Here is a 25,689-nt window from a genome sequence, read left to right as displayed (position 1 = left end):
CTCTATGAAGACAGGGAGTGGGAATTGTTCAGCCTGGAGCAGAGAAGGCTCCAGGGAGACCTTAGAGCACCTTTGAGAGCCTAAAAGGGCTCCAAGAGCGCTGAAGAGGGATTTGGAACAAAGGGGAATGCCTTTAAACTGACAGCGTGTGGATTTAGATTAGATTTTAGGAAGAAATTCTTCACTGTGAGTGTAGTGAGATAGTGGATCATGCTGCCTGGAGTTGGGGCTGCCCCATCCCTGGAAATGTTGAAGGCCAGAGTGGATGGGGTTATGAGCAACCTGGTCTAGTGGAAGGTTCCCTTCCCATGGTACTAGATGGTTTTGAAGATCCCTTCCAACCCAAGCCTTTCTAGGATACTATGAATACTGATAGAGGTTAGAGATGTCTTTTTTCCATCAGGGGAAAAAAACCCATATTTTTAAACTCTAGCATTTGAATAGTATGAATTATTATTCTAGAAAATTTAAATTATTTCAATCACTAGACTTGTCAATTCTCTTTTCCAGGAATCACAACTGTGCTCACAATGACAACAATTAACACCCATCTTCGAGAGACTCTTCCCAAAATTCCATATGTGAAAGCCATTGATATGTACCTTATGGGATGTTTTGTCTTCGTTTTCATGGCTCTGCTGGAGTACGCATTGGTCAACTACATCTTCTTTGGCAGGGGACCTCAACGTCAAAAGAAAGCAGCAGAAAAAGCTGCCAGTGCCAACAATGAGAAGTTGCGAATGGATGTCAATAAGGTAAACTGGAATAGGGATAAATTTTTAGCATTTCCATCGGAAGGCAGACTCTCACTTCTGGCAGACAGTGCTTTAAAATGTAATTTCTTGTAGAAAACGAGTGGAGTAGAACTATGATGACCTTGTCTTAGCTCTACAGAGCAGTGTACTTAGCCACCTCAACAGTGAATGATGCCCTCTAGCCTGGAAAGCTGAATGACTTCTTTCTAAAGCATGCAGTCAGTGAAGCTTTACTGGGAGATGTTTTCTTAGTCAGAATTTAGACTTGAATATGTACAATCTGTTTCCAAAAGAATGAATCCAAAATGATGGCTGTATATTCTAGTAAGAGCTGTATGGAACATTGGAACTAAAACCTAAATTTAACCTGCTTTCATAAATCTTTCAGATGAGCTGGATAAGAAATATTTGCCACAGAAGTGTTTAAAGCTTGACAAGTTTGCATATTTTCAATATATAATGGGACAGGATACTATTGACTAAATGAGGAACTTCTCAGAAATAAGCCATCAAGGTGCTGTGTACTTAAATTTGAATTTAAAAGTGGCCCCCTGGGGGTGAAGAATTGAGGCAGAAAAGGTATTTGCCAAGATGCATACTTCTGGAAAAAGTATCCATTATGCTTAATGAAAATGGGGCACTTATCATAAAGCACTTGTAATTTGTCACTTTGACCATTTTGGGATGAATTTCATACAGTGGCAAATCTGTGCTGAATGCAAAAATGTACTCAGTGTGAAATGTATAAACTTTCACACACATGCAAAATTGGGAAGTTAAATAAGGTTGAATTATCTTTGGGTGTTGGGAGGGTTTTTTGGAGGGGCAGGGGTGTTGTGGGATTTTTTTTGTCAGGGGGAACACTTTGAATTGTAATTCATCATGATAGTCCAAGGAACAAAAATCAAAGTCAGAATTAAAAAATCTGAATTAGAAAAAACCAAGGGATTATTTTTCAACTGGAAACTTAAGTTTCACACAGCTCTAATGGTGAAATTCCTAATGTTTGTTTAGAACTTCTACACACATAGTGGGCCTGCAGACAGAAGAACATTTTCATCCAAAAAATCTGTCACACGTTGATAGCATAAAATAGTTTTATATGTTATAAATTATAGTCTTTTAAGATGGAGAATTATATTGCCATGGCTCAGATCTCATCCATTCATTTTTTTTCTTTTTGACTGGAGAGAAACATATTTTAATGATTGAAGGCATACTCAAAATGATGAGATTAATTTTGATGTTATATTACCATATATCATCTTTTACCATTGTAAAGTTCATGAAGACACTGTAACATGTTTTTGTTTCTATTGGTGATTTTTCAGCAATGAAAAAAAAAAAAGCTGTGAGTTTTTATTTAATTTGTCAAGTTTTTTTATCTTTTTTTAAATTAAATTTCACTTAAAAAATGCTATAAACTACCCTGTAAGTAATTTCATAAGGCTAGACCTGCATTTACCTGAAATGTTTCCTCTAACATCAATGGAAATTTAAGATGCATAGGTATCAGAGTGCCACCACTAGCTGAGGTATGTTTTTGTACATTTTGTTTGACTTGTGGTGTTTTCAATATTCTTGTTCATACCATAGATCTTTCAGCTGTGTAACAGAATAGCCTAAGTCCAGTGGCAAATTGCTGACCAGGAGGAGAATTTGAAAGCACTAACTGCTTTGCTAATCCAATCGGCTAGGCAGAGTAAATTTCAATAACTTGCAACAAATGTTGCAGAAATTTACAAGGAACAGTTTTACATGATTTGTATGGTTTTTCATACTGAGCCTTTTACCCAATATACTAGGCCAGCATGGTTAACAGTCTATGGCAGTTCCACTCTGGTATCCAGATCCACTCTGATCTAATCATCAGGTTTGCAATCCTTTAAGCAATAGACAGGGAATCAAATGGGAGAGGATAAGAGAACTTGTCCTACTGTGCAGAGACTGCTCTGGGGAGAAGGAAAGGAGCTGACAGCTGTTCTTGCTGTTTGACCAGCAGCAAGAAAAAAGATGCATATTTAATGGACCCGAATATTTTATCTATTAAAGTGAGACAAATATTACATAATTAGTTTCATTTATAAGAATCAAAAATGGGTCTGAACTGCTGAATTTAGCTCAGAAGCAGTTTTTCATAAAAACCAACATATTTTAGAAGTGGGACCACACAAACACTCCATCTTTAATTAGGATCCAATAGTGAAGGACTGATTTTACAAGGTATGAGTTTTCTTTTGTGATATTACAAGATTCCTCTTGAATCACTATGTGCAGTGTTATGAATTCATCAGAATCAGATACTATATGAGAGAAGATTAATGCCATGAGGAATAAACCTCAAAACATGAGGATGAAAACTTCTACACAAAAAAACTTGTTACTGCATTCGGCATTGACACTGTAAAACAGTTGGATAAATAGTTATTGGAACTGCTGTTTATAGTGCAGCATCTTTGGTTATACTTTATAAACCAGAAAATCTGTAATGGATTTCTTGCAATTCCAACACTCTTCTTTGGTAACAATTTCATACAACTTTCAATCAAGAGAAGGTGGTTAGAGGAGAAGTGCTGATCAGTACTCTCATCCACAACTGCTTGCAAAATCAAAGGAGAAGTTAATTCATAGTCCCTTTATGCTGTTGAATTCTCTTTCATGGAGAGATTCCAGTGTGGACATGGGCAGTGGTAGTCTTCCTATTTTTCCTTGGTGTTATTCAGAAGATACTAGAGAGCTTACAACACACTATGGAAGTGCAATGAAAGCTGTTTTTCTGTGACTGCAGTATCTCCTGAATCCATTGCAATCTCTTGGAGATTTGGTGACTCAGGAGGAAAATGTCCTATTTTTTCCATTTGAGTGAACTCCATCAGGCTGGCTGCAGAGCTTCCCCAGAGCTATTCCAGATTAAACTGTGGCCAAATCTTTCTTGAAATTTCATATCACACTCATATCATATGCAAAATATGGTCGTTTGGGGTTTGTTCTGGTTTTTTTTTTAAATCATGGAATAGTTTGAGTTGGAAGGGACCTTTAAAGGTCACCTACTCCAACCCCATTTCAATGAGCAGGGTCATTTCAACTAGATCAGGTTTCTTAGGGCACCATCCAATGTGACCTTGAATGTTTCCAGAGATGAGGCATCCACCACCTCTCTGGGCAACCTCTTCCACTGTTTCATCACACTCATTTAAAAAAAATTCTTCCGTATATATACACTGTGAATCATCGCATAAGATTGCAACTTCCTATACTCCATTTTCAAAGACTGTTGATCCTGTTTGGGGTAATGGAAAGGTAGAAAAGGAATTGGGCCTATATCTTGATTTGCTTCTTGGATACTGAAACCCGAGTAATAAAATCATGTAGAAATTTAAAGAACAAAAACCTCAAGGAAGATTCAGACTCAGTTACCAGCAGATACATTGCCACAGACTTGTTAAATCATATTGGACTTGCTTGATTCCTTTTGCAGTAAGTTCAGGTAAAAATGGCTGTGAGTATCATCATTCTACTCTTGAAACTTCTCGAGCTGCATTTAGCAGTTTTTTCCTTTAGTCTAACTCATCATCTTTTGCCTTGTCAAGACTAGTTGTTCTTCCTGTAAACAATCATATTGTTGCTTGTAGGTAAATCACTGGCTTTCTTCTTACTCTAGACATCCTTCATTTATTTGAGATAGCAGTCACGTAATTTCCTCACCTCTCTTTTCAAGTTTATCATCTTATGTCTTGAAATGCCTTTCTTGCCTTGGTAGTCTCAAGTTTCTTAGTCTCTTCTGTTCTGATTGGCATAGTACTGCAAGTGTACATAAGGATAGGTACCCTGGGAGTGTCCTACATCTGCTTGAGGACCTAGTGTGTCACAAAGCATGGTATATATGGCCATTGTTATGTCTTTTTATTCTGTGAACTTTTGTATTTTAGATAAGAATGTTGATTGTCATTAGCGTCCTTTTGGTCCTCTGCATTTCTTGAATTTTCATGCTAATATTGTCTGTGTTTCTTCAAGATGATTAACAGATACATTAAAATACAGGGCCAAATTCTAGCTTCAGGCTTCCCAATATCATTCACCTGTCTTCCTGTGGGTAATTGTACATGCATCTGGGACATGTCATCTGTTTTAAGATAAGGTACCAAAGACTTTACTGAATCCATATATCATATCTGTTTGTTCAGTAGTTATATACAAATGGTCTAGAAGGATTTGGTCTAGAAACCTCTATGACCCTGTATTTTCTTTTGATTGTAATTTTTTTTGTTTCCTTTTGGGATAGAAGGGGGCTAGGGGAGGGAAACAAGCTACTGTCGTATAACGCTTCAGGTTTTCTCCTCTATGAGGTCTGGCTTTGTCTTCAAGAAGATGATTCACCCAATCACAATTTCAGTGTAGAGCCTGAGCAAATGATTTCTTATGCAGGCCACCAGCCGTTTTAATAAGCTTCATTTCTGTTATCAGAGCTCAGATAATGAGTTTCTTGGTGCTCTCTCAGAACTGATTTATTCCCCTTAAATTTTTTCCAGAATCCAGAAGCTAAGTTTTTTTGATTAATTTTTTAATTTACTCCGAATTTGTTGTTTCTAATAATTTTACCTTGGATGTTTCCATCTTGGAACTCTGGTTTAGATGGGCTTGCTTATGCTGACCGCTGTGATGAGTCTGATATATCTTCTAGATATTTGCAGTCTATCACCTCCCAAGTTCTATATTTTCCATATGTTTTCCTGTGTTACTAAATTTCCTGTCAACCAGCTGCACATGCTGCTGTTACATCTTTTGGATTCTATTGCTGTTTTTTCTACAGTTGGTCATCTGACTCATTTGATCCAGACGAATATGTACATTAATTGACTACTCTGGAGGCATAAGTAGGGTAACAATGCTTTTCAATATCGATTAAATCTGTATTTGTTATTCTGGACAGATCAGAAAACCTGTTACAGTGGTAAAACCAGGACTGTCACTTTAAGACCATGCTAAATGAAAGGATGACTCTTCTTCCTCTGTAAAGAAGTGCTTCTTGCATCTTGCCCTCTGTGTGTTTGACAAGAGGTGATTCCCATGGAAAAGCAGCTCTGTGCCATCCTCTTCCACAGCATCAGAGGCTGAAGTGAGTCAGGCAGCAGAGATGATACTCATTGTGAGTATTGGGAGCGCTTCCTACATGAAGACTTTCATTAAAGGAAGAGCTACAGATCTGTCTCTTTAAGGAGCACCTGGTCAGTCTTTTCTTCAACATCACTATCATTTCCTTATGAGGGTATTACCTAGAAACAAGATGTGATACTTCCTTTTTTTAACTCAGATATCAAACCTTATTACAGAGACATTACCATATAATGATTTCGTGCACCTTTCTCCATTTCTAGTCTTTTTAATTCTTACCTGTATGTCATTCAGGTGGTGTTTAAGTTATTTCTAAATTATTTTTTTTTTCTTTATAGTCAAATCATCTAGGTTTATAAGAGTTAATTATTGCAATGTAATGTTTCTTATATAGAATTTCTTAGCTATATTCTTTCAAATAATTTGATTTGCCACTTCACAGAAAAGCAGCGTTATGTTTTGCATAATGTAAAATACATTTAAGTTTGGTTTTAGATTGGATGCAGTTGCAATACTTGTTAAATTCTACATGTTTTCAGCCTAGCTTAAAGCACAGAGAAGGCTGCAATTGCACGGGCGATATACCTGAAGTACATGATAACATAAGTCACATAAGTAAAACTACCTTTAATTTTGCAATCATAATCTGTTATTGTGAGCAGTAATACAGCAATTTTCCTCTGGAAAAGAGGGGGGGAAATGTCAGTGTATTATGCAACACTTCATAAAACTATTTATACAGATTTATTCAGTCATTTGCTTTAAATAAATGTGAAGTGACATTGTTAACCTCTGCTTGTTTAGAAGGTTTCTTTTCTGAATACAAACACTTTTTAAAAATACACTGAGTGTATTTTTAAAATCATGAGTAATTCTTTACTCAGTGCCCTTTGTATTACGTAAGGTATTCAGTCGGCACACCTGAAAGGGACAATGCATTACTGCTCAAAGTGCAAATCATGAACAAGGGAAGTTGTCAGACTAATGGCACTTTTCAATCCAAAATTAGGGTACCAGGAACATGGAATGTCAATATGATAATGAATTTAAACACATATTAATAGATTTGAATACAATAGAAGTGTTCGCAAAAAGTTAATGAAGGGCTTACGGAACTAAGAAAGTTTAAACAAATACATGTATCTTTGCAATTCATTGCCCTCCTGGCCCACTGTTGTTATATCTAGATTAGCACAGGGTTGCTAAAGGAGGTGAGATGGCAAGGCAACAACAAATAGAAGCTTAACCTGTCCTCAGATGCACTTGGTAACTTTCTTCCCCTTCAAGTTGTTTCAGCTGCTGGTTTTTTTCCTACAGCATTTTGACCAAGGAAAGGAGTCTGACCAAGTTTATCTGAACAAGTTTAATAGTTTTCCTCAGATCTTTCACTCTAAGGGAACTCCATTGCATTATGAGAGCTTTGAGACAAATAAGAACATGCAATTAATTACCTGTTTCACAAGTGATTACCTAATTATTTCAACTACGCAACTGATAGGCTGAGGATGGACTGGCTGTTGTGTAATCTAGCAGGGAAATGGAGCTCCCACAGCATCCTACTTCCCCAGATGCCCATTTTCAGATTCACTGTCTAATGTATGGGTGCTCTTGGAACAGGGAGACTGAGAACTTTCTATTCCATTGTGCCAGAAATGCCCTCTGTTACAACAGCACACTTGGAAATGGCACAGTCAGCTCAGGTGCTGGTGTGCTACCTGACATTTCCCAGGACAGCTTCCAAACTTCTTTTTACCACTTTACTAGAGAATAACTAGAAGATCCTGTGCATTTTTTTTTTTCTCTGTCATATCCATATATGTCTCTAGAAAAGGAGGGGTGAATTAGATGAAGGAATGTGTTAACCTGACCCAAAGCGAATGCACTGATCTGTACCTGTGGCCTTTTGCAGGCCAGCTTGTGATGGCTTTCAGTGCACTGCAAACAGGCAAGATCACTCTCCTCAATTTTCAGGCTGTGGTGTGAAGATGCATTAGCAGGGCTGTAGGCCCAAGATAATAGACTTTGCTCCAATACAATGCTCCAAAACAATTAGGCTTGGCTAATGCCTTTATTTCTCCACTGATTTACTGCTGGCTTGCTGCTGGCCTTTTCAGTTCATAGCAATTGTTCATTTCTATCTGAAGAAATCATATAACGCATCTTCAGGGAGAAGAAACTATTGCAAAGGTACCTAAAACCAGTCAGTACCTACTACATAGAATGGCACTTTATACCCTATGGACCAGAGGTACTTCTAGTATGAAACATTTTTGGTAAAAAAGAGGATTTTTAAACTGGTTATGTGCACAGACTTGGTTAATAAACTGAACAGGGTTATTAAAACACTAAAGCAATAGGAAGCTCTTATAATTTCAGTCTCAAATCTCAAATCCTCACTGCTCTATACTGCTGGAGCTAATGCTGCCACTGTCCAGATATCAGTGAAAGACTTCATCCTCTTTCTTTCTCTCCAAGGAGAGTTTTCCTTTTGTTTGCAGTACAGGTAAAGCTGCACAAGGACTGATTGTTGATCTGGGGTCAGAAGGTATTCCTTACACAGCAGTTTATTGAAGGACATGTAATAAAGTAGGCATGGATAATAAAAGCTTAGCCTTTCTCCTAAGTTTAAATTCATGCATTCTCAAGGAATAACTTTAATATGAAACAGTCAGCAATGCACAGGGTGCTTGGCCAGCCTCTATGTTTTATCAAACCAGAGTTTGGATAGGAGTGAAATTTGAGGAAGTTCCAGTTTCAGCTCACAGAAGTCTGCAGAAGCAGTCAGAAGGTGATTTTTTCCACAATCCGTGCTGGTATTCCACATGACATCTGAATAAAGGTCAAGTCAACTGCATGAGGCTTTTTTCTCCAGCTGCACTCCTTTGAATGCCATATTTAATTAATGTAAGACCTGTGCCTGTACACTTGTTTAAAGCACATTATCCCCTTTGCTTTTGTACTGCATCTACAGCCTGTGACCCTGAGCAGAACAAAATTTTTGGTTCATAAAAAAATCCCTTGGTGTATTTTAGGTCATTATATCAAGTTGTGAAGAAATAAGACACAAAAAAGACAAATTATGTACAGTGAAGTAGAAGAAATGTATGTAGCTGCAGTCCAGAAGGTGTGTCTGGCTAGGGAATTTGCTGAATTGATTTCCTGAAACACATCAGCTCTAAAGAGTTTGTCAAGGTTTAATTCAGTGGCCAAGAGCTGGCAAATTTCTATCCAAAACACAGGTTGTAACTGCTAGTAGTATATGCTAGAGAAGGTAACCTAGTTGTGCTCATGAATTTTGAGATCACTGGATTATGTATACTTGGATGTCACTAAGTGGTAAAAATATCATTATAATGTTGTTACAGCGACTGTTTGTCAACCTCTTTATTTATATGAGAGCACATTCTAAAGACTCTATCCATTTAGATGCATTTAGAGGCATCCATTTAGACATGGAAATTGAATACTTGCTTTTTTTCTTTTATTTTTAAAGGATGGTAGGGTTTGTATCGCTTATACATATGTTAAATTTAGTGAAACAGTCAAGCTGGCCTATGAAGACCTACATTTCTTGGTAAATTCACGTTACAAATTCTTTTGGGTTCCAGTGCTTTCCCAGAATTCTGTGTATGGAGAAAGATAGACACCAGGAGTTAGTTTCGTGTAACTTAGGAAAACATTAGGAGGTTGGTAGGATTATGCCTAAACTCAAATATGTGTATATAGGGAGAAATATATGTTTATATATTAATATATCTTTTTTACTCCTTAGAAACTAGTTTTAAGGGTACTTCTGTAGTGATAAAAGGTTGTACTAGAACGTGGAATTCTGTCTTTTTTTATTCTTATGTCTCTATTCCTCTTTTTAGAAGTGTTAGAGACTTGCATTTTGTTTTCTTCCCAATGTAAACAATTGTCAAGACTTCTCCCTGAACTTAGTGTATCTTATAGCTGTGTGCAAAAAGATATACATACCTGTCCTCTCTCATGTTCTCAAAACAAGCTCCACATTCTGGTAATGTGGTTGTCAGAAACTTAACACTTGTGGATGGCCTGAAGAATGCAACAATAAAGGTCACAGAGCCTAAATCAATATGATTCTTTTCATGTAATGGGTTTTTTTGGACCACTGTCTATCCATGTATTTTGTAAGTATTCAAACTATAATATGTTTAACTCTCAACCCAAGTTTGATTGAAACGTACAGACACAAAAAGCCCCCACGTCATGAAGAAAACTATAATCTAGTTATTTTCCCTAGAACTAATGCATACACAGAAACAAGTAAGTATAATATAAATGTTGTAATGATACATAATATTGATACATATTTTGCATACACAGAAATTTACTTAGAAACAAATTTGAAATTACTAACCACGTCTTGGCAAGAAAGTTTCTTCATTCTTGTCACTCACTTTTAAATGAGTGACAAAATGTTGGACTCTCCCCAAAAAGCAGGCTATCAGTGTACAAGTAAATCATGCAGGAGCATTTTAATTAAGTCAGCTTTTTTTTGTTTGTTTTTCATAATTTTAAAGCAGAAGACTTTTCATTTTAATATTGTCAGGACAAGTCCTCCGAACCTTGCAGTATCTATAGCTGTGGAACTCTCTCTGTTTCAGGCTTCTAAATCAGCAGCAAACATGATCATATGAAATACTTTTCCAGATCTTTTTTAATTTGGAAATTTGTTATGAAATGTTAGAAATTAATCTTTATTTTCTTTGTAACAAAATCTTCCCAGTGATTTTTCCCATAGAAAAATCTCAGGAATTTTCTTTTAGTTTTGTTGTTGTTGAATTAGTTGCAGTTTCTCTCCAGAGTTTTATCCTTGGACATCATGCTGTCTCTGAACATGTTTGCCTTTGGGCTGGGCCTAAGAATTATATCTTCCCCAAAATCACAAGCCTAAATCTGTTGACAAGTGATTATATCATGGTCAGATGGATGAAACTGGTAGACTGCCATTCAGTCCACCCACTCTCATGACAAGGATGTGTTGTATAGATCTTTCCACATTATATTTGGCTTGAAACAAGAAAAATAATATCTTTAGTATATTTTACAGAAGCTGTTCTAGAGGAGCAACTTAACAAACTTATTTTTACTGCCTAGTTCATATTTCAAAACCATAACTATATCCAAGTTATACCCTAGAAATTTTGCCAGTTGTGGTGATAATCATGTGTTTGATGCATTTTTTATCTTTCATGACACTTTCTTATAAAACCAATTTTTCTCTGTTTCTGTAGTAGATTTTTGGTGCTAGATATATCTGCTAAATTTTATTTTGTAAAATACCGCAATTGGAAGACATGATTGTCATGAAGGCTTGATAAAAATTTGATTTTATTTATCTCAGATGGAAGAGAGCAGCTTTTAAAATGCAGGTTCTTGCCGATGTATTCTTCATTTATATTACCTTCAAGAAAATTAATTGTATACTTGTAAATGGGATGATATTTTAACAAAGAAATAACAAACAACTTCATCAGAGCACTATTAGTAGGAATCTGGACTGTCTAACACCTTCGGTTTTGTGAAACAGTAGGATTTAAACTGTTGTTAATTGCTACCCCAGAAGTCTTCTGTTCCAGATCGCCTGCCTTTGCTTCCTCCTAAATGTCTCAGTAGTAAAAAAACTGTTGCAGAAAATTGTACTTGAGAAGATGTTGATATAAACTTCAAGTTTATTGGATTCTGTGCAGCAGTTTGAACAAGTTCATATTTCATGGTTTTTATTCAAATGCCATCAAACCAAAGATGCTTTAGCCTCTCACATTTTATCTGGGCACTCATTCTTCAGTGCCTTAAATACAGAATCCCTTGTTTAAGTAATGGATACCAAGAGGAAGTTAAATGGATAGAGGAAGTAATGGATACCAAGAGGAAGTTAAATTTTCAACCATTTCTCAAGAATCCTACAATACTTGCAACTAACTTCCCTTATTGATGTGTTACTAAAGATAATAATCAAGAAATCACATATATCAGAAGGTAAAACTGGATGTCTGGAAATTGATTTACAAGTATTAAAGCAATGTTAAAGCTCCATGTTCAGAACTTGTATTTTTTCCGCACCCTTTTTTTTGTTTTCTAACTATGACAGTTTTCTTGGGGGGGGCAGGGTTTGCTTAGATTTTTAGTCTTTAAAAAGTTCAAGAACCTGAAGAAAATCCTTCTGTAATTTGCAGAGTTTCTCTGAATTTTCTGACCTGAAACCAAATGAAGCAACCTGAAATTATAAGTCTACCCAGTTTTACTGTCCTCTAACTGCATTCTTTACAGCCTGACCCAAATCTTATGTGTATAACAATGCAGCTAGCCTCATTTCATAAACAGTAACTGCAATAGTGACAGTAAATTGAGTTTTGTACAGACAATGGAAATGCAGTGTTTGTTGCATTGTTAAAGACAATGTTTCACATATGGACATTTTGAAATATTCGGCATTTGTGTCTTATAAATTTCTATAGCTTTATCTTAGCAGACTGGCTTATCATGTCAAAAATACTGGTATAGCTTTAGGCAGGTGCCCATTGAAAAATCCACTGTGTTCCAGAGTGAACCCAGCAGCAGCTTACACAGAGCCATCTACCAGCCACACACTTCCTGTGTAGTCAGGGCAATCCCTAGAGCCCAGTGGTTCCCACTCAATAAGTCAAACCTTGCTGATGAGGTGGAAAATCCCTATTACAGGTAAAGTGCACATCATACTTTCACCTGATCTTGCTAGAGCTACTGTGACTAGTCAGGAATGGGATGTTACTGGTTTTCCAAGCATACCTCAGCTTTCAAGAGGTGGGAAACTATGCTAAAGATAGTAAGGTCTTTATCTATAGGAAATTAAATTATATATCTAGGCATGTCATGTAAGTCTTCATTAAGAAAGGGATCTTTATTTCTATCTTCATTTCTTGATAATGTCAGCTCACAGGACATATAAATCCTAAATTTCAGGTTTTAATCTTTGTAATAGACTGAATACTTCCAGTTTAGATTTCATGGTTTAGCTCACTGGATTTTTGGTTTTTTCTAATGGCAGTTCTACTTAACAAAAATATACTTCTTTTCAATTTACAACTGTTTTGTTTCAAAGTGTTTTTCTATCAGAAATTCCATCCCTACTATTTTATACACAGTTTCTCAGCCATTCTACCATAAAATGAGCCATCAGTTCCTGCCTGTAGTTGAAGGTTACAGGTGAAAATGAACAGTGTATGAGAAAGGAGAAGTGTCAATGTTATATCTTTTCATTCATCAATATAAATTTCTCTCATATTATAAAACTGTGTTTGGCACAACAGCAAAGCATAATCGCCAAGGAACTGATTTACTGAAAGTTAATAATTTCAGATGTCTGGTCATCCTTGGAAGATTCCTAATGAATGTGTGTGGGAGTTGTAATATCCTTGTATTTTACAGTTGCTAATGTATTAGTGTAAGAGGAATTCCTCAAGAAAGCCATCATTTTGGAGTTTCTAGCTATCAGGAAGAATATATAATGGTAACAGTTCTATGCTTTCCTCTGTACTCCCTTTGTTTGAGACCATCAAAAAAAGACATGGCCTCTTTCAAGGCTCCAGAGTCAGCTTTTCTTCTTCCACTTGACCTGGGCCTATAAATGAATATCATTTGCATCATATATTTTGTCATTCACATTTAAGATTGATTTATAAAAACCCCAATGTCTTGCATGGTTGCTGAGCTCTGGTCATTTCTCCTCCACTTCTGCTTTCATCTTTTATTTCCATAGTACTTGCTGCTGCTTTTTCTTCATCTTCATCCTCCCTTCCTTTCTTGTCCCTGGGAATTTCTCCATTAAGTTTGAACTCTCCTGTTCACCATAAAGGGTCTAGTTCTATGGCTGAACAATCCTTCAGCACCAAGAGATCTTTTTAACCTTCTTCCACCTCCTTTTGAAACCACTTTTACACTTACTTTCCCCCAAGAATAATTTTAATAATTGTTTTCATATCATCATATCTTCCTTGGTCAAATGACCAGTTGGAAAAAATACATTTACATCACATTATGTTACCTTGAGGAGCAGAGCAAGGCAGTAATAGCACCTCTGAAGCCAGAATGTACCTATGCTAATTGTTGGCTTAGAGGTCCCTATATATTTTAATTACTTGTCCTACTATTACCCTACAGTGCTTTAATTTTAAATGAAAGATAATAGCTGCCTTATCTCTAAGGAAACTGGTCTTGATTTTATTAACTTACAGGACAGAAGAATAATTGGCACATATCATTGTCCAGAAATGTATTCAACAAAGGTATCTTTCATTGTTTTCTAATGTTTTTATCCTCAGAGACTTAAAATTCAGGTCTTGACCGGTTATGGTCGTTAACGATCCCATGGCACTTTTTTATAGTGTGGTCATCTCAACTCCAAGCACCTGGCCAAATATCAATTTATGTAACTGTTCTGCTTACACAACATTTCCCACCACCACTCACCCACCCCATAGTTTCAATTGGCTACAACATTCTCCATTTCCTCAACTAAAATAAAGTGTGTTGTTATGCACTGTCAGTCACCACATTTCACCTCAGAGGTGATTGTGCTTCACTGGGAAGTGAAGTGGTTCTTCTTTCTAATGCTTGTAAAGCGCTTTGGGATCCTTTTGAATGGGTGGTGCTTACAATAAATGTAATTCACTGTCATTCTATCTCAGGCATCACTTCATTACAAAAGCATGTTTTAGTTAGAGTTGGGCGAATCTACTTGGTGGAAAAAACATTCCCAGCTCTCTCTAATCTGACAGGGAACCTTTTGTCAAAGGTTGAAGAGTTAATTTCTTTCTCCTTCTTTCCTTCCTTCCTTCCTTCCTTCCTTCCTTCCTTCCTTCCTTCCTTCCTTCCTTGAACTTTGGGAGTTCCTTTGGGTTGGAAATTCAAAATAGCATGAAAAAATGAAGTTATTCTTATGGTGAATTTATTGTTCCAGATGCAGGAGGGTCAAATTTGTGCTCAAGAAACACCTGAACTTTGTGGTGTTTACCTGGGTATTGTAACACTTGAAGGTTCGCCCATCACTAATATTTACTATATTTTGCATTATTTCTTCTGAAAAAGTTTTGAAATATTGAAAAATGCTGTACTTCAACTCTGAGTGTGATATGTACAGAAGAAGACATTTTGCCCCAGAAGATAGTTTAGAACATTGCTTAATATTTTTTCTGCCCAGCATCATTAATCTTACAAACTGCTTCCAAGATTATCAGATATCTGCAGCATGTTGCTGCATTAAGAAAAAAAAGTTAACTGGAGTGATGTCACTAAAACATGTCTGTGTCTAACTCTAGCAGACTAAAATAGCCTTTCTTGCATGTGTGTTGCATAGAATGTATGCAAATATGTAAAGAGCACTCAAATTTCTAATATCATTACAGATCAAAAGGATAAAATGCTTAAAGTAGATTCATCCTAAGAAGATTTAAGATGTAAAAAAATTTGTTTGCCCTAAAATCTTTCCAAAAGTAGTATCCTAGAATGCACAACACTGACATGAAATAACCCAGCCTCTGGGCTAAGGGGTAAACCCATTACATTAGTGGATGTTATATCAAACTTCCCCTGATGTCACTGGAACTAAAACTTCTTTTCTTGAGGTTATATGAAAATATAGAAGATGTAGTTTCCAAATGACTTTGCACCCCTCATGTAGGAAGCTTACCTCTTGTGGTTTTAGACATTTTGGGATCAATGAATGCCAAGGGCCTGTAATTAATTGTTTTATTTTTAGGACCCTGGGAGTCTTACAATTGGTCTGAGATCTAATAACAAAAATTAGTCCCCTTACATTTTATCCCAAAAATCACAAAAGAATTTTCTAAATATGCACTCATTAGAACAAAAATGTTTGAAATCCATCCTGAGAAAGTTTCATAGATCTATTTGAAACCTTTTGCAGATATACGCTTTTGTTGGTATTACAAAAGCAGAATACTACTTTTACCTTAGTTTTGTCCCATGCAGATGAGAACTGATTTGATGGCCTTCCTGGATAGAAGCAGCGTTCCCTCACTATGCTCAATATCATTCTATAGAGTTCTTAAAGGAATTTTTCTTGAGTTCCAGCTCAACTTTCCCATTTTTCCAGTGCTTTTCAAGTAAAGATTGATCTCCCTAATACGCAAGGCATTTCAAAAATTTCATGTGGCTTTGATGAAAAGCAAACAAAAATTAAAGTTCACATTGAGTCATGACATTTGATTTAAAACTAAAATATAATTAAACTAGAGGGGTGCAAACTCACAGACTGGGGAGAAAAAAGTGAGAGAGAGGGAAATCTGGCGTCTCAGCAATGCCAGTTTTCGTGCATCTTGAACAGATGTAATCACTCAAATGACAGTGTTTCAGTAGGTCCAAAGTACCTTTGTGAGCATCTTATTTCTCAGTTCATAACACTGTGCAGGGGGTGCTACTAAAAAGCAACTGGTTTAAACCCAGTTCTCTCACCTTGCCATGGTAAATATTACGTAGAGGGTTTAATAATGGCAATACAGTCTGCGCTGGGCAGTGCAGGGAGGTACCAGCTGCTGACAGCTAGTTTCTAAATATTATAGAATACACTAATACCCTGTTATTGTTTAGAAATCTACAAAAGTCACAGTTTTTGTACTTTGAGTAATAATCATAGAATATATTCTGTACATGGTAAATGAATAATGTGGCTGAGTTATTCTTAAAGGAGCTCTGGGACAATTTTTTCTCTTATTTGGCCTGGAGTATATCTCTGCTACCATCACCAATTCAATGTAATTAATTAGCTTCTCATTATCTATTCTTGTTTTTAAAGTACTTTTAGTTAATTATAATCTTTTATCACACAATTCAAAGTACATACTTAGAGGGAAGGCTGAGAAGAATTAGAACTTCCTAAATAACTTTTGTTTTCTATAAATGGATTCTTTTTAAAATCTCCTACCACAATCAAGATGTACTCCAGATTGCCTAAGAGTAGAATTTAGTTCCTTATCTTTGAAATCCTCTTGATTGTCTAAGGGGATTCTTTACAATATTGCCTTAATATTTTTTTCACTGAATTGCCTTTAAAGAATGCATATTAGTTAAATCTACCCATTGAAACAACTGTTCAATGTACATTTGATGTGATTACATTCTGCATATTTTTTTCCTTGCTTGAAATTGCAGATCTCTGCTATTCCAGCAGTGAGGTCTCCACAGCATGCACTGTATTTATGAAATTTATTAGCACCGGGGCATGGAGTTTCCACACAGCTATAGTTAGACTATGCCATTGCCTTTCCCCAAGTAACCGGCACTCCTGTTTGGAATATGGGGACCTAAAATGTGCGTTCTTTTGTGCAGTGCTCTGTACCTCATTTATAGAGGCAGAGACCTTGCGAATACTGGAAGTTTATGTCAGAGCAAAAGCTTTCATTTGAAAGAAGAAAAAACAAAACAAAGCAGATTCTTTTCCATTTGATTTCCTTCCAAAACCCCCGTAAAGTTTACTATTTGCCCCAGATATCCTACCCAGTGGCAGAATTCCACTTTCAGGAGCTGAGCATGTCCTCTGTTCCCAGGTATTGCTTGTGCTTGCTGAACATCGGGTCTAGGAAAATACCATTTTTTGAATAATACTATACTGGCCCTATTTCTCCTTGGGCTCACAAATAAATGATAATAAATATAATCACAGCTATGCTTAAAGTCTTTTAGGCTGACATCCAATAAATTAGTAATGTTAGATATGGCCCTTATCAGCATGGCTTCAGTTTGCAACTGATTGGGCTTCCTTTATCTCCTACTAAATCTACTATCTTATTTTTTACAGATGGATCCACATGAAAATATTTTGTTGAGCACACTTGAAATTAAAAATGAGATGGCTGCCTCCGAAGCTGTGATGGGGCTTGGGGACCCTAGGAGCACAATGCTGGCCTATGACACTTCGAGCATCCAGTACAGGAAAGCCGGTTTGCCCAGACACAGCTTCGGCCGCAACGCCCTGGAGCGACACGTGGCACAGAAGAAAAGCAGGCTACGGAGACGTGCATCCCAGCTGAAAATCACCATCCCTGACTTGACTGATGTAAATGCCATAGATCGATGGTCTCGCATATTCTTCCCTGTTGTTTTTTCCTTCTTCAATATTGTCTATTGGCTTTACTATGTGAACTAAGAAACAAAGCCACACAGGAAGCAAGAACTGGATTTCTCTTCAAATAGGTTGTACAGCCAAAAGTGGGACTTAGAAAAATTCTATTCAGGACAAAAAGTTATTTTAAAACACCTTAGTTGCTGGCCCACTCTATGGTCTGTTTTTATAATGGTTTGATCTGCTAAACCATATATATGTTAAGTTGCAGTAATGACATATCCTCTTTACAAAATATAAGAGCATTTTGAGTGTAAAGGCAAATTGGGTTTTTTAAATCACTTGTCTCGTTGTCCCTCACTCTTTTTTTTTTTTTCCCCTTTATTTTTTAATGGCCATTTGAGTTTAGTGGTACAAATTATAGAGCAGCATTTGAGAAACAGGTTTTAATTTCAACAGCAGAATATGCCATTCCTAGGGAAACTGCATATCCAAGGGATGCATCTACACTTAAGAGAGTGTACTGAGTTATCATGCTTATGAAACACGCATTTTACTTTTCCAATGTGTAAACTTGAAAAGTAGTGCCTATCATCTTTCCAAGATGATCATGGTCAGAGGTTTCCCAACCATATTCAGGAATTTCCTTTTATTTACTGAAAGAACTAAACCTTTGACTGATAATATTGGGGTTGGCTGTTTGCACAGAAGCTGAAGCAAGAAGCACTAGTTTTGTTTGTATTTTAAAGAGAGAACATATGCTCACAGTAACAGTGACTGTGTTTGGGATCAATAGAGGAATGTAGGGACGGCATAAAAATGCATCAGCACTGAATGGGTAGATGCTGCTGGGTTGTGTCGAGGAAGCGGAATCATCTGTCCAAAGTGCCAAAATTGGTTGCCCAAATAGTAATTCTGTAGATGGCTAAAGAAAACCAGTGGTGCACTGCCTTTCTCTAGGGCAGGGAGAGTGACAGCACAATTACAAAGTGCAGGGGCAAGGAGACAGGAGGCTACATATATAAAAAAGTGTGTGTATATATATAGATATATAGATATATATATACACTGTGCAGATGAATGTTGTCAGTTGTACATACCTTAGTCTGAAATAGCCATGTGGAGTTGTGTGATTTCTTCCAAGTCTGCATCTTTCCAGCATTATGCTTCCTGCTGTTGGTTAAAGGTTCTGTACCTCTTTCAGCAGTTGAGATCTGAGCATATATATTTCTGTATTTCTGTACAAGAAGTACTGACAGGGTGTTTTCTCAGTCTGGATTATGCAATACCATTTCACTTTTTGTTTTCCTTAATGCACTATTTTAAAGGAAAGAAAATAGTCACAATCACTTTAAGAGTTTAAGTACATTCTTGAATGTTTCCTGCTTTAGGGTGATTTCCACTGAAAAACTAGAAAAATTCATGTTTTCTTTGGGGAAGTCCTTGAATTAAAAGGGTGAGGTTTTTCCATTCCATTGAGCTTTATTTTTACAGGCAAAATAGAATAGAAAAAAAAATTAGTCAAAATTTTGTCACTTATTCCACTGTGGGACTTCTTTTGTAATGAAAACAGCAGTCACAAGGACTGTATAAAAACTAAAAATTCTTGATGGCTTTTACTAGCTCAGATCCCCAATATTGTTTGACACAATGTTTCAAGAAGCAAAAGCCACATCTGTTGTCTCCATACTACCTCTCATCCATGTACAAATTGTTGAAAGAAACTAGAGAGTATAAGGGTTTTTGAGGGTACTAAAAAATTTCTTTACAATATTTTTCATAAAATATTTTTTTAATCTTTTTGTTCTTACTTTAAAAGAGTAATTTTCTTACAAGTTTCTGTGTTTTTATTTTTGTTTCTCTCCCCCCTCCCCCCACCTTTGACAGTGAATGACAGTAATAGGAGGAGAATAGTTCTGGGAACTAATAGGTAAATATTCTGACTTTTTTTTTTGGAGCACTTCATATGCTTATTTCTGGTTCAAATGGGAGAAAATCATTTTGGAGCCTGAGATTGGATTTGCAGTACACCCTACCTGCCAGGAAGTTGTGTACATTCACACACAGCCTCCACGCTCAGATTCTGAAACATGTAGAGACAAGTTTTCCTCACACGATTAGCTTTACAAGTCAAAATTTTGCTCTTTGTTCACATAATTAATTTTTGACTGCATTTCATGAATAACGGAATAACCTTTTTAGATGCACTTGGGATTTCAGCTGATAGATATGAGTCATGTTGGAATTTTTTTCCCAATTTTAAGGAATGGAGCCACATCAAAATTCAGTATTTCTCTTCAAAATCTGTTCTTTAAAAAAGGTATTAATTATACTAAATGAAAGCAGTCTTATAGTATGCTTCTGTACAAGCTTTTCTTTCATTTCAGAAATTGCTGCCAGCTCCTTTTTTTGTTTCACAGAAGCAGAGTGTGACTGCAGGGAGCTCACAGCCTGTCTGTGGTTGATACACATCAAATATAAAACCCTACAGGGAATATGTTGACTCTCTGCATTGATAACTGCTTCAGCCATTACAAAACCCACAAAGATCGAATCCTGGAACTGCACATTCACTTTTCTGAAGCTAAAGTACAAGCCATAATACTCTCTGATGTTGCTATTCAGAGGGTGAAAGAAAATGTTTGGTTTCTGCTCAGGTGTCACTAGGAAAGATAAATTATCTGTGGGGAAGAAGCACTTTTGCTTTTACCCTGTCCTTCTGGCTATTAATGTGATGTATAAAATTAGTGAAAGAGAAAGATTCTATCATTTTGTACTAAGGCTTAACACTGTGATATAAAAAGATAGGGGTGAGAAAGGCTGGTGAGGCACTGTCAAGGAAAAAGCATAACTCGAGCCCAAGGTGAGCACTTACTCCTGAGATACTTGAGTGAAAGTGAGAAATGTTGCCAATGTACTTGAGATACAGGGTTTGCTATGTGTGCTATGTGTTACCCTCCAGGTAAACTAGAATAAATTTGCTTTTACCTTAGAATTGACCGAAAATGAATATTCTAGATCTTTTTAATTGTGTTAATTGTTGTGGTTTCAATAAAAAAAAATAGCAAAGTTAATAATTTAGATAAAACTTGTAATATAATTATAGCTGCACATTTTATTGTTCTATTAGAAATAATAGCCAGCAATTAAGGTGTTTTTCATCTTTGTTAAATTCATGGGCAAATTATCACTATAACATGGCACAGTTTTAATGAAATCTTTGAGCTCAATCTGTAAATATATACTGTACATGACTGCTAATAAGTATGATACACATTTTCAGAACTGAAAATTCATGCAACATATTTCTGTGTTTGCATAAGGAATGTTATGTTTCTCTCCTATCGCAGTTCAATGACTGGGAAGAAAGACTCAAGCAATGACATTGTGACCATTTTTTTCTCATTCCCAGGGGAGCAAAGCAGAGTCCTAGATAACAGCATGTGGCAGAGTTCTTCAGAGAGTTCTTACATTTTAATAAAAAGGACATAAAATCTGTAAGGTACAAAAGCACAATGCATAGAGAAAATGAGTGGTGGTCTTACACCTGGGGGAAATATCCTATTTATTTCAGACAAACATGCATTAAAATTAAACCTCAATTAATTTTCACTATAATTATTAGACTGTGTTCCAGTCCTATAACACAGTACTAAACGTAAGTGAAGAGATGTGAAATATTTTCCAACTGTATGGGCATATGGACATACCCCCAAATGTCTGTATGGACATATGTGTGTATATATACATGTGCTGAGTATATATATATGCACACACATTCACATGTTGGTGTGTTAAAGGAATAAGCTAATAATAGTTTTGTTTCTACCATCAACCAGTGTATGAATATATTTTTGAGAAAGAAAAAGATTAATGTATTTAGAAAAAAACCAAACAACTTACTATACAGGGTAACTGGGCATTTCTATATCAGCAGATCAATGCTTATGATTCATATGGAGCATTGCACCATTTGACATGATGATAGTACTGTACCTCCTTGCATCTGGAATTAGACTAGTCCTCACATTGCTTGCCTATTTCTTCTCTCTCTTTTTATAACAGCATTGTCCACTAGTAAGTTTTCAAAACCAACAAATTCCTTAGGGAAGCAAGATTTAAAAAAAGGCAAAAATAGTAACTATTTCTAGAAAATAATCTAGGGTGGGATGGCCAGGGTACAATACTATATCAGTAGTGATCATAACATTTTGGTATGTGTACATAGAACATACAATGTGAGCAACCATAATTTAAGCTGAATATGTGTAAATATTATCAGATTTCTTAAACATTTTTAACTTCTAATTTGTACTTTATGGTAAGGCAAAAAGCTAATTCTACTTATGGTTTAGGTTAATGTGTCCTAAAATTATGTAAATAATTAAATAAGCTGTAAATGAGCAGTCGATAGATACAGTATTTGTTTAGTGACTTTTTTTTTACTAAGTACAATAATTGCAGTGCTCTAGCAGAGTAATTTAAACACCCTTTTGCATAAACAGATTTGGACTCCAGATATAAAATAGTACAGGAAGTGCTGTAGTGTAAAATAGCCACCGTGGCAGTGTTCCTGCTGGCGCAGTTGATTCTTTTGTATGGTCAAAATGTTCAGGCCACACACTCGGTACTCAGATTAGCTAAAACAAACAGGGCCTGGTTTTCACTTACAATAATGCACCTTTATGTTGCTCCAGTAAGTGGAGAGGTGAAGGCGTTCAGGGTAAGTGAGAATTCAGCTGTTGGCGATTTCATTACAGAAGCCTGCATATTGCATCTGTCTGATTCTGAAATCTGTATCTCTTATGGTATCTAATAGTAGACTTATATTTTTCTTAAAAAAAAAAAACAGGATCTGTGACTGTCATCAGATAGTGTAGTCCCCCAAAGCCAAAGAATCTTCACTTCAGAAATTGCTTAAAAGGGAAATCTAAAGTCACTGCTTAACACCAAAGGTAAAGCTTAGTAAAATGCACTAGGAACTTTGTCTAAATTTTTAAGAAGTAAATGGAATGTTGTTGATCAAAAGGACTGCCCTATTCTACTTTGTAAAAATAGTAATAATTTAAATATCCATAATATAAAATTGAAATGTATCATCTCTACAAGAATATGCAACACTAGCATTTCATAAATATACAATTATTTTCTTTGTAAGTGCTTTGACAAAAAATGAAACTAAAATGATGAAAAATCTCACCTCTACTTTCATACTAAGGGTTGTATTTTTTTAATGTTTTTCAGACATGAGGTCATCTATTCCAATTTGATAGCATTTTTGTATGTTTTCACTGTTCCTGTCATTTGGCAGATACTCATCAAGCTGTATGGTTCATGGTCTGTCCTGTTGCTTTCAGTTGAAGACAAAAAGAACATTAGAAACATAATTAATTCTGACAAACTGCCTATGATTTGACTTCTATCACATTTTTATTGGCATGGGTGTTTAAATGGTTCTGTTAGTACTGTCTTTGCACAGTTCTGAGTTATCTTTTTTACTTAGTATTATTTATTTCACAATGTAGTAATCATCAGCCTTACTAATGACCTTGTAGCCTTTCTTATATGCACATAATGCACATTTTCCAATGGCTAGAAAATGCAAAATACTAGTGGATATCATTGCATCAGATCTTCATGTCTTTCTCAAAAGGACTACTAACCTCTGGGAGATATGAGGTAGTAAAATGATGATTGTAAATGAGTAGCACATAAGAGATATTTTCTTGAACTTAAAATTATTGCAGCCAGTTTCAGCATGTAAATATATAATAATGTTGGCTAGTGTGTAATTCTTGAATTAAAAAATATAAATAAAGAAAACCTAAAATATGTATATGTAGTTGTGTTTTGTTGGGCAGGCTCTTTTCTCAAAGCTGCAGTTTTCAGTTCTCATCTGAAGTGAGTATCTCTGAGTTTGGGTCAGAAAGGGACTCAGAAGTTGGGTGTTGAGGCACGTGAAATATAGGTGTAGGGTGGGAAGGGGGAACCATAACATGGTGTTAATTTGCCTGTGCAGCCCTTGGGGGACTTAGTGTCTAGGGAGTTTAAGCAATGTACAGTGAGAAGCCTGGTGCTGGTCAGTAAGGAAATGCTAAGAGGAGGTGAAACAGCTGAAAATCTCAGAAGTTCAGTAATGCCTCCTCAGAGTCAGCTCTTGTGAATCTGTTACTGATGGTGAGCTGCTGGTGTCCCCCTTACAGAAATATGGAAGGGTCTGTTTGCAGGGGGATGGTATTTCCTTTTACAGAAAACAGTCTAAATGGTCTTAAATCTGAATATGGGGACTTGAGATGTGGAAGTCCCAAGTTTCATTCCTTCCTCTTCCTACTTATCATCTAACAGGAGAGATTCTGGATGACCAAATTATTGTCCCTTTCAGGATGGTGGATTTAGGAGATTTTCCTGTTGGAGCGGTTCAGTTGAAGAACAAGGTGAGCAGAGCAGAGGAGAGAGCAGTCAGGCAGGGTCATGAGAGGCTCTGACTGCTTTGGACAGGGCCATAGCAGGGATCAGAAGCTGGGTCTCTCATTGTGCTCCCAAGATGTAAAATGTCCACTATACAGGTCTGGTTTTGCTGCTTCTTTCTGTCTTAGTGAAATCTTGAGCCTTAAATGTACTTCAAACTTCCACTTGTTTGCTGGCTTTGCTGAGTGAACAGTTCATGTCTATTGGTTTTTGTTCTCTGCTGCCCCAGCTCTAATAAAAGGAAATACATAGTTGTGTTTCCAAACCCCAAGTATCACTACATGGGGGATATTACAGGGTGTTTATTGGTAGCTCTAGCTGCACATTCCCACAGTTGATTCTTTGGCTGATCCAACCAGGGGGAGCAGATGGAGTACCAGAAAAGGGAACAAATGGCCATCAGACAAAAGGCTGCTAAAGGCTAAAACTGCCAAATTCTCATTTTTGTCTGGAAATGCAGACAGCAGTTGGTAATTCCTTTTGAAGTTGTCCACCTGGCTATTCTCTGTACCAGCCCCACAACAGCACTGCTTTAATGACTGATCTGTTCTGTCTCTCTTTTCTGTGGATAAAGGGCACCAATCCTGCAGAGAAAGAGCAGAGGTTGAAGATGGGAAGACCTGAGTCTTACAGCTGGTACTGAGGTGAGGAGCTGCTGGGCGCAGGATGCTGACTCTGTCAGAAGACATAGAACATGAGAAGTAAAATATTCCAGCCTGTTAAGGAAAGATCAAATATTACTTGCTTCCCTCACTGTTTAAAATATCACATCTTCCTCTGAAGCTTCTGAAAAGGAGAGCAAAGTTCTGAAAAAAGACTGACATGTCAGCACAGTTACTTTGTTACAACTCTGCAATATACATACTGTTGCCCCTTTGGGATTATTAAAAGCTAGGAAGCAAAGTATTTCAACTTTAAGACTGGTTCATGATTTCAGAGACTAAAGATAATTATATCTAATTAATTGGTGAGTATAATTTCCAAATCAAAAATGTGTATCTACTATTTCACTTGTCTGTGTTTATAAATGCATTTTATGTTATCACATCATAGCAGGAGTTAAATCAACTGGCACAAAAATAAGGCTAGTACTATAAGGTATTTGAATAATTTATTTCCTTTACTCTGAGTTTTAACACTTCATGATGTGTAACATGGCCTCTCCTTAACTCAATTTACTAGACTGCAAGTTAGAAACTTTAATAGCAACTTCTTATGGGTAAATTGTACTGTTGAATATATCTTGATAATGTAAAATTAACAAAACGAGAGAAA

The 25,689-nt window shown here is 36.4% G+C and overlaps 1 protein-coding gene across 6 annotated transcripts in view; it reads left to right on the top strand.

Moving 5' to 3' along the window:
- The window catches only part of GABRB2 (gamma-aminobutyric acid type A receptor subunit beta2), a 156,407-nt gene extending 132,643 nt beyond the window's left edge, over positions 1-23,764 (top strand). For 5 of the 6 annotated variants that reach the window (XM_069028963.1, XM_069028962.1, XM_069028961.1 and 2 more), the window contains exons 10-11: positions 511-755; positions 17,683-23,764. In XM_069028963.1, the coding sequence (XP_068885064.1) occupies positions 511-755; positions 17,683-18,030 (593 nt within the window). In that variant the 3' untranslated portion in view covers positions 18,031-23,764. Of the gene's footprint in view, positions 1-510; positions 756-14,101; positions 14,153-17,682 lie in introns of all 6 variants that reach the window. The other variant, XM_069028965.1, reaches the window with a different exon arrangement.
- The last annotated feature ends 1,925 nt before the right edge of the window (positions 23,765-25,689 follow it).

This window comes from Aphelocoma coerulescens, chromosome 13 (genome assembly GCF_041296385.1).
Source record: "Aphelocoma coerulescens isolate FSJ_1873_10779 chromosome 13, UR_Acoe_1.0, whole genome shotgun sequence".
In the NCBI taxonomy this organism is placed as follows: Eukaryota; Metazoa; Chordata; class Aves; order Passeriformes; family Corvidae; genus Aphelocoma; species Aphelocoma coerulescens.
Note: the sequence above shows the minus strand (reverse complement) of the source record. Positions and strands in the feature narration are given on the sequence as shown.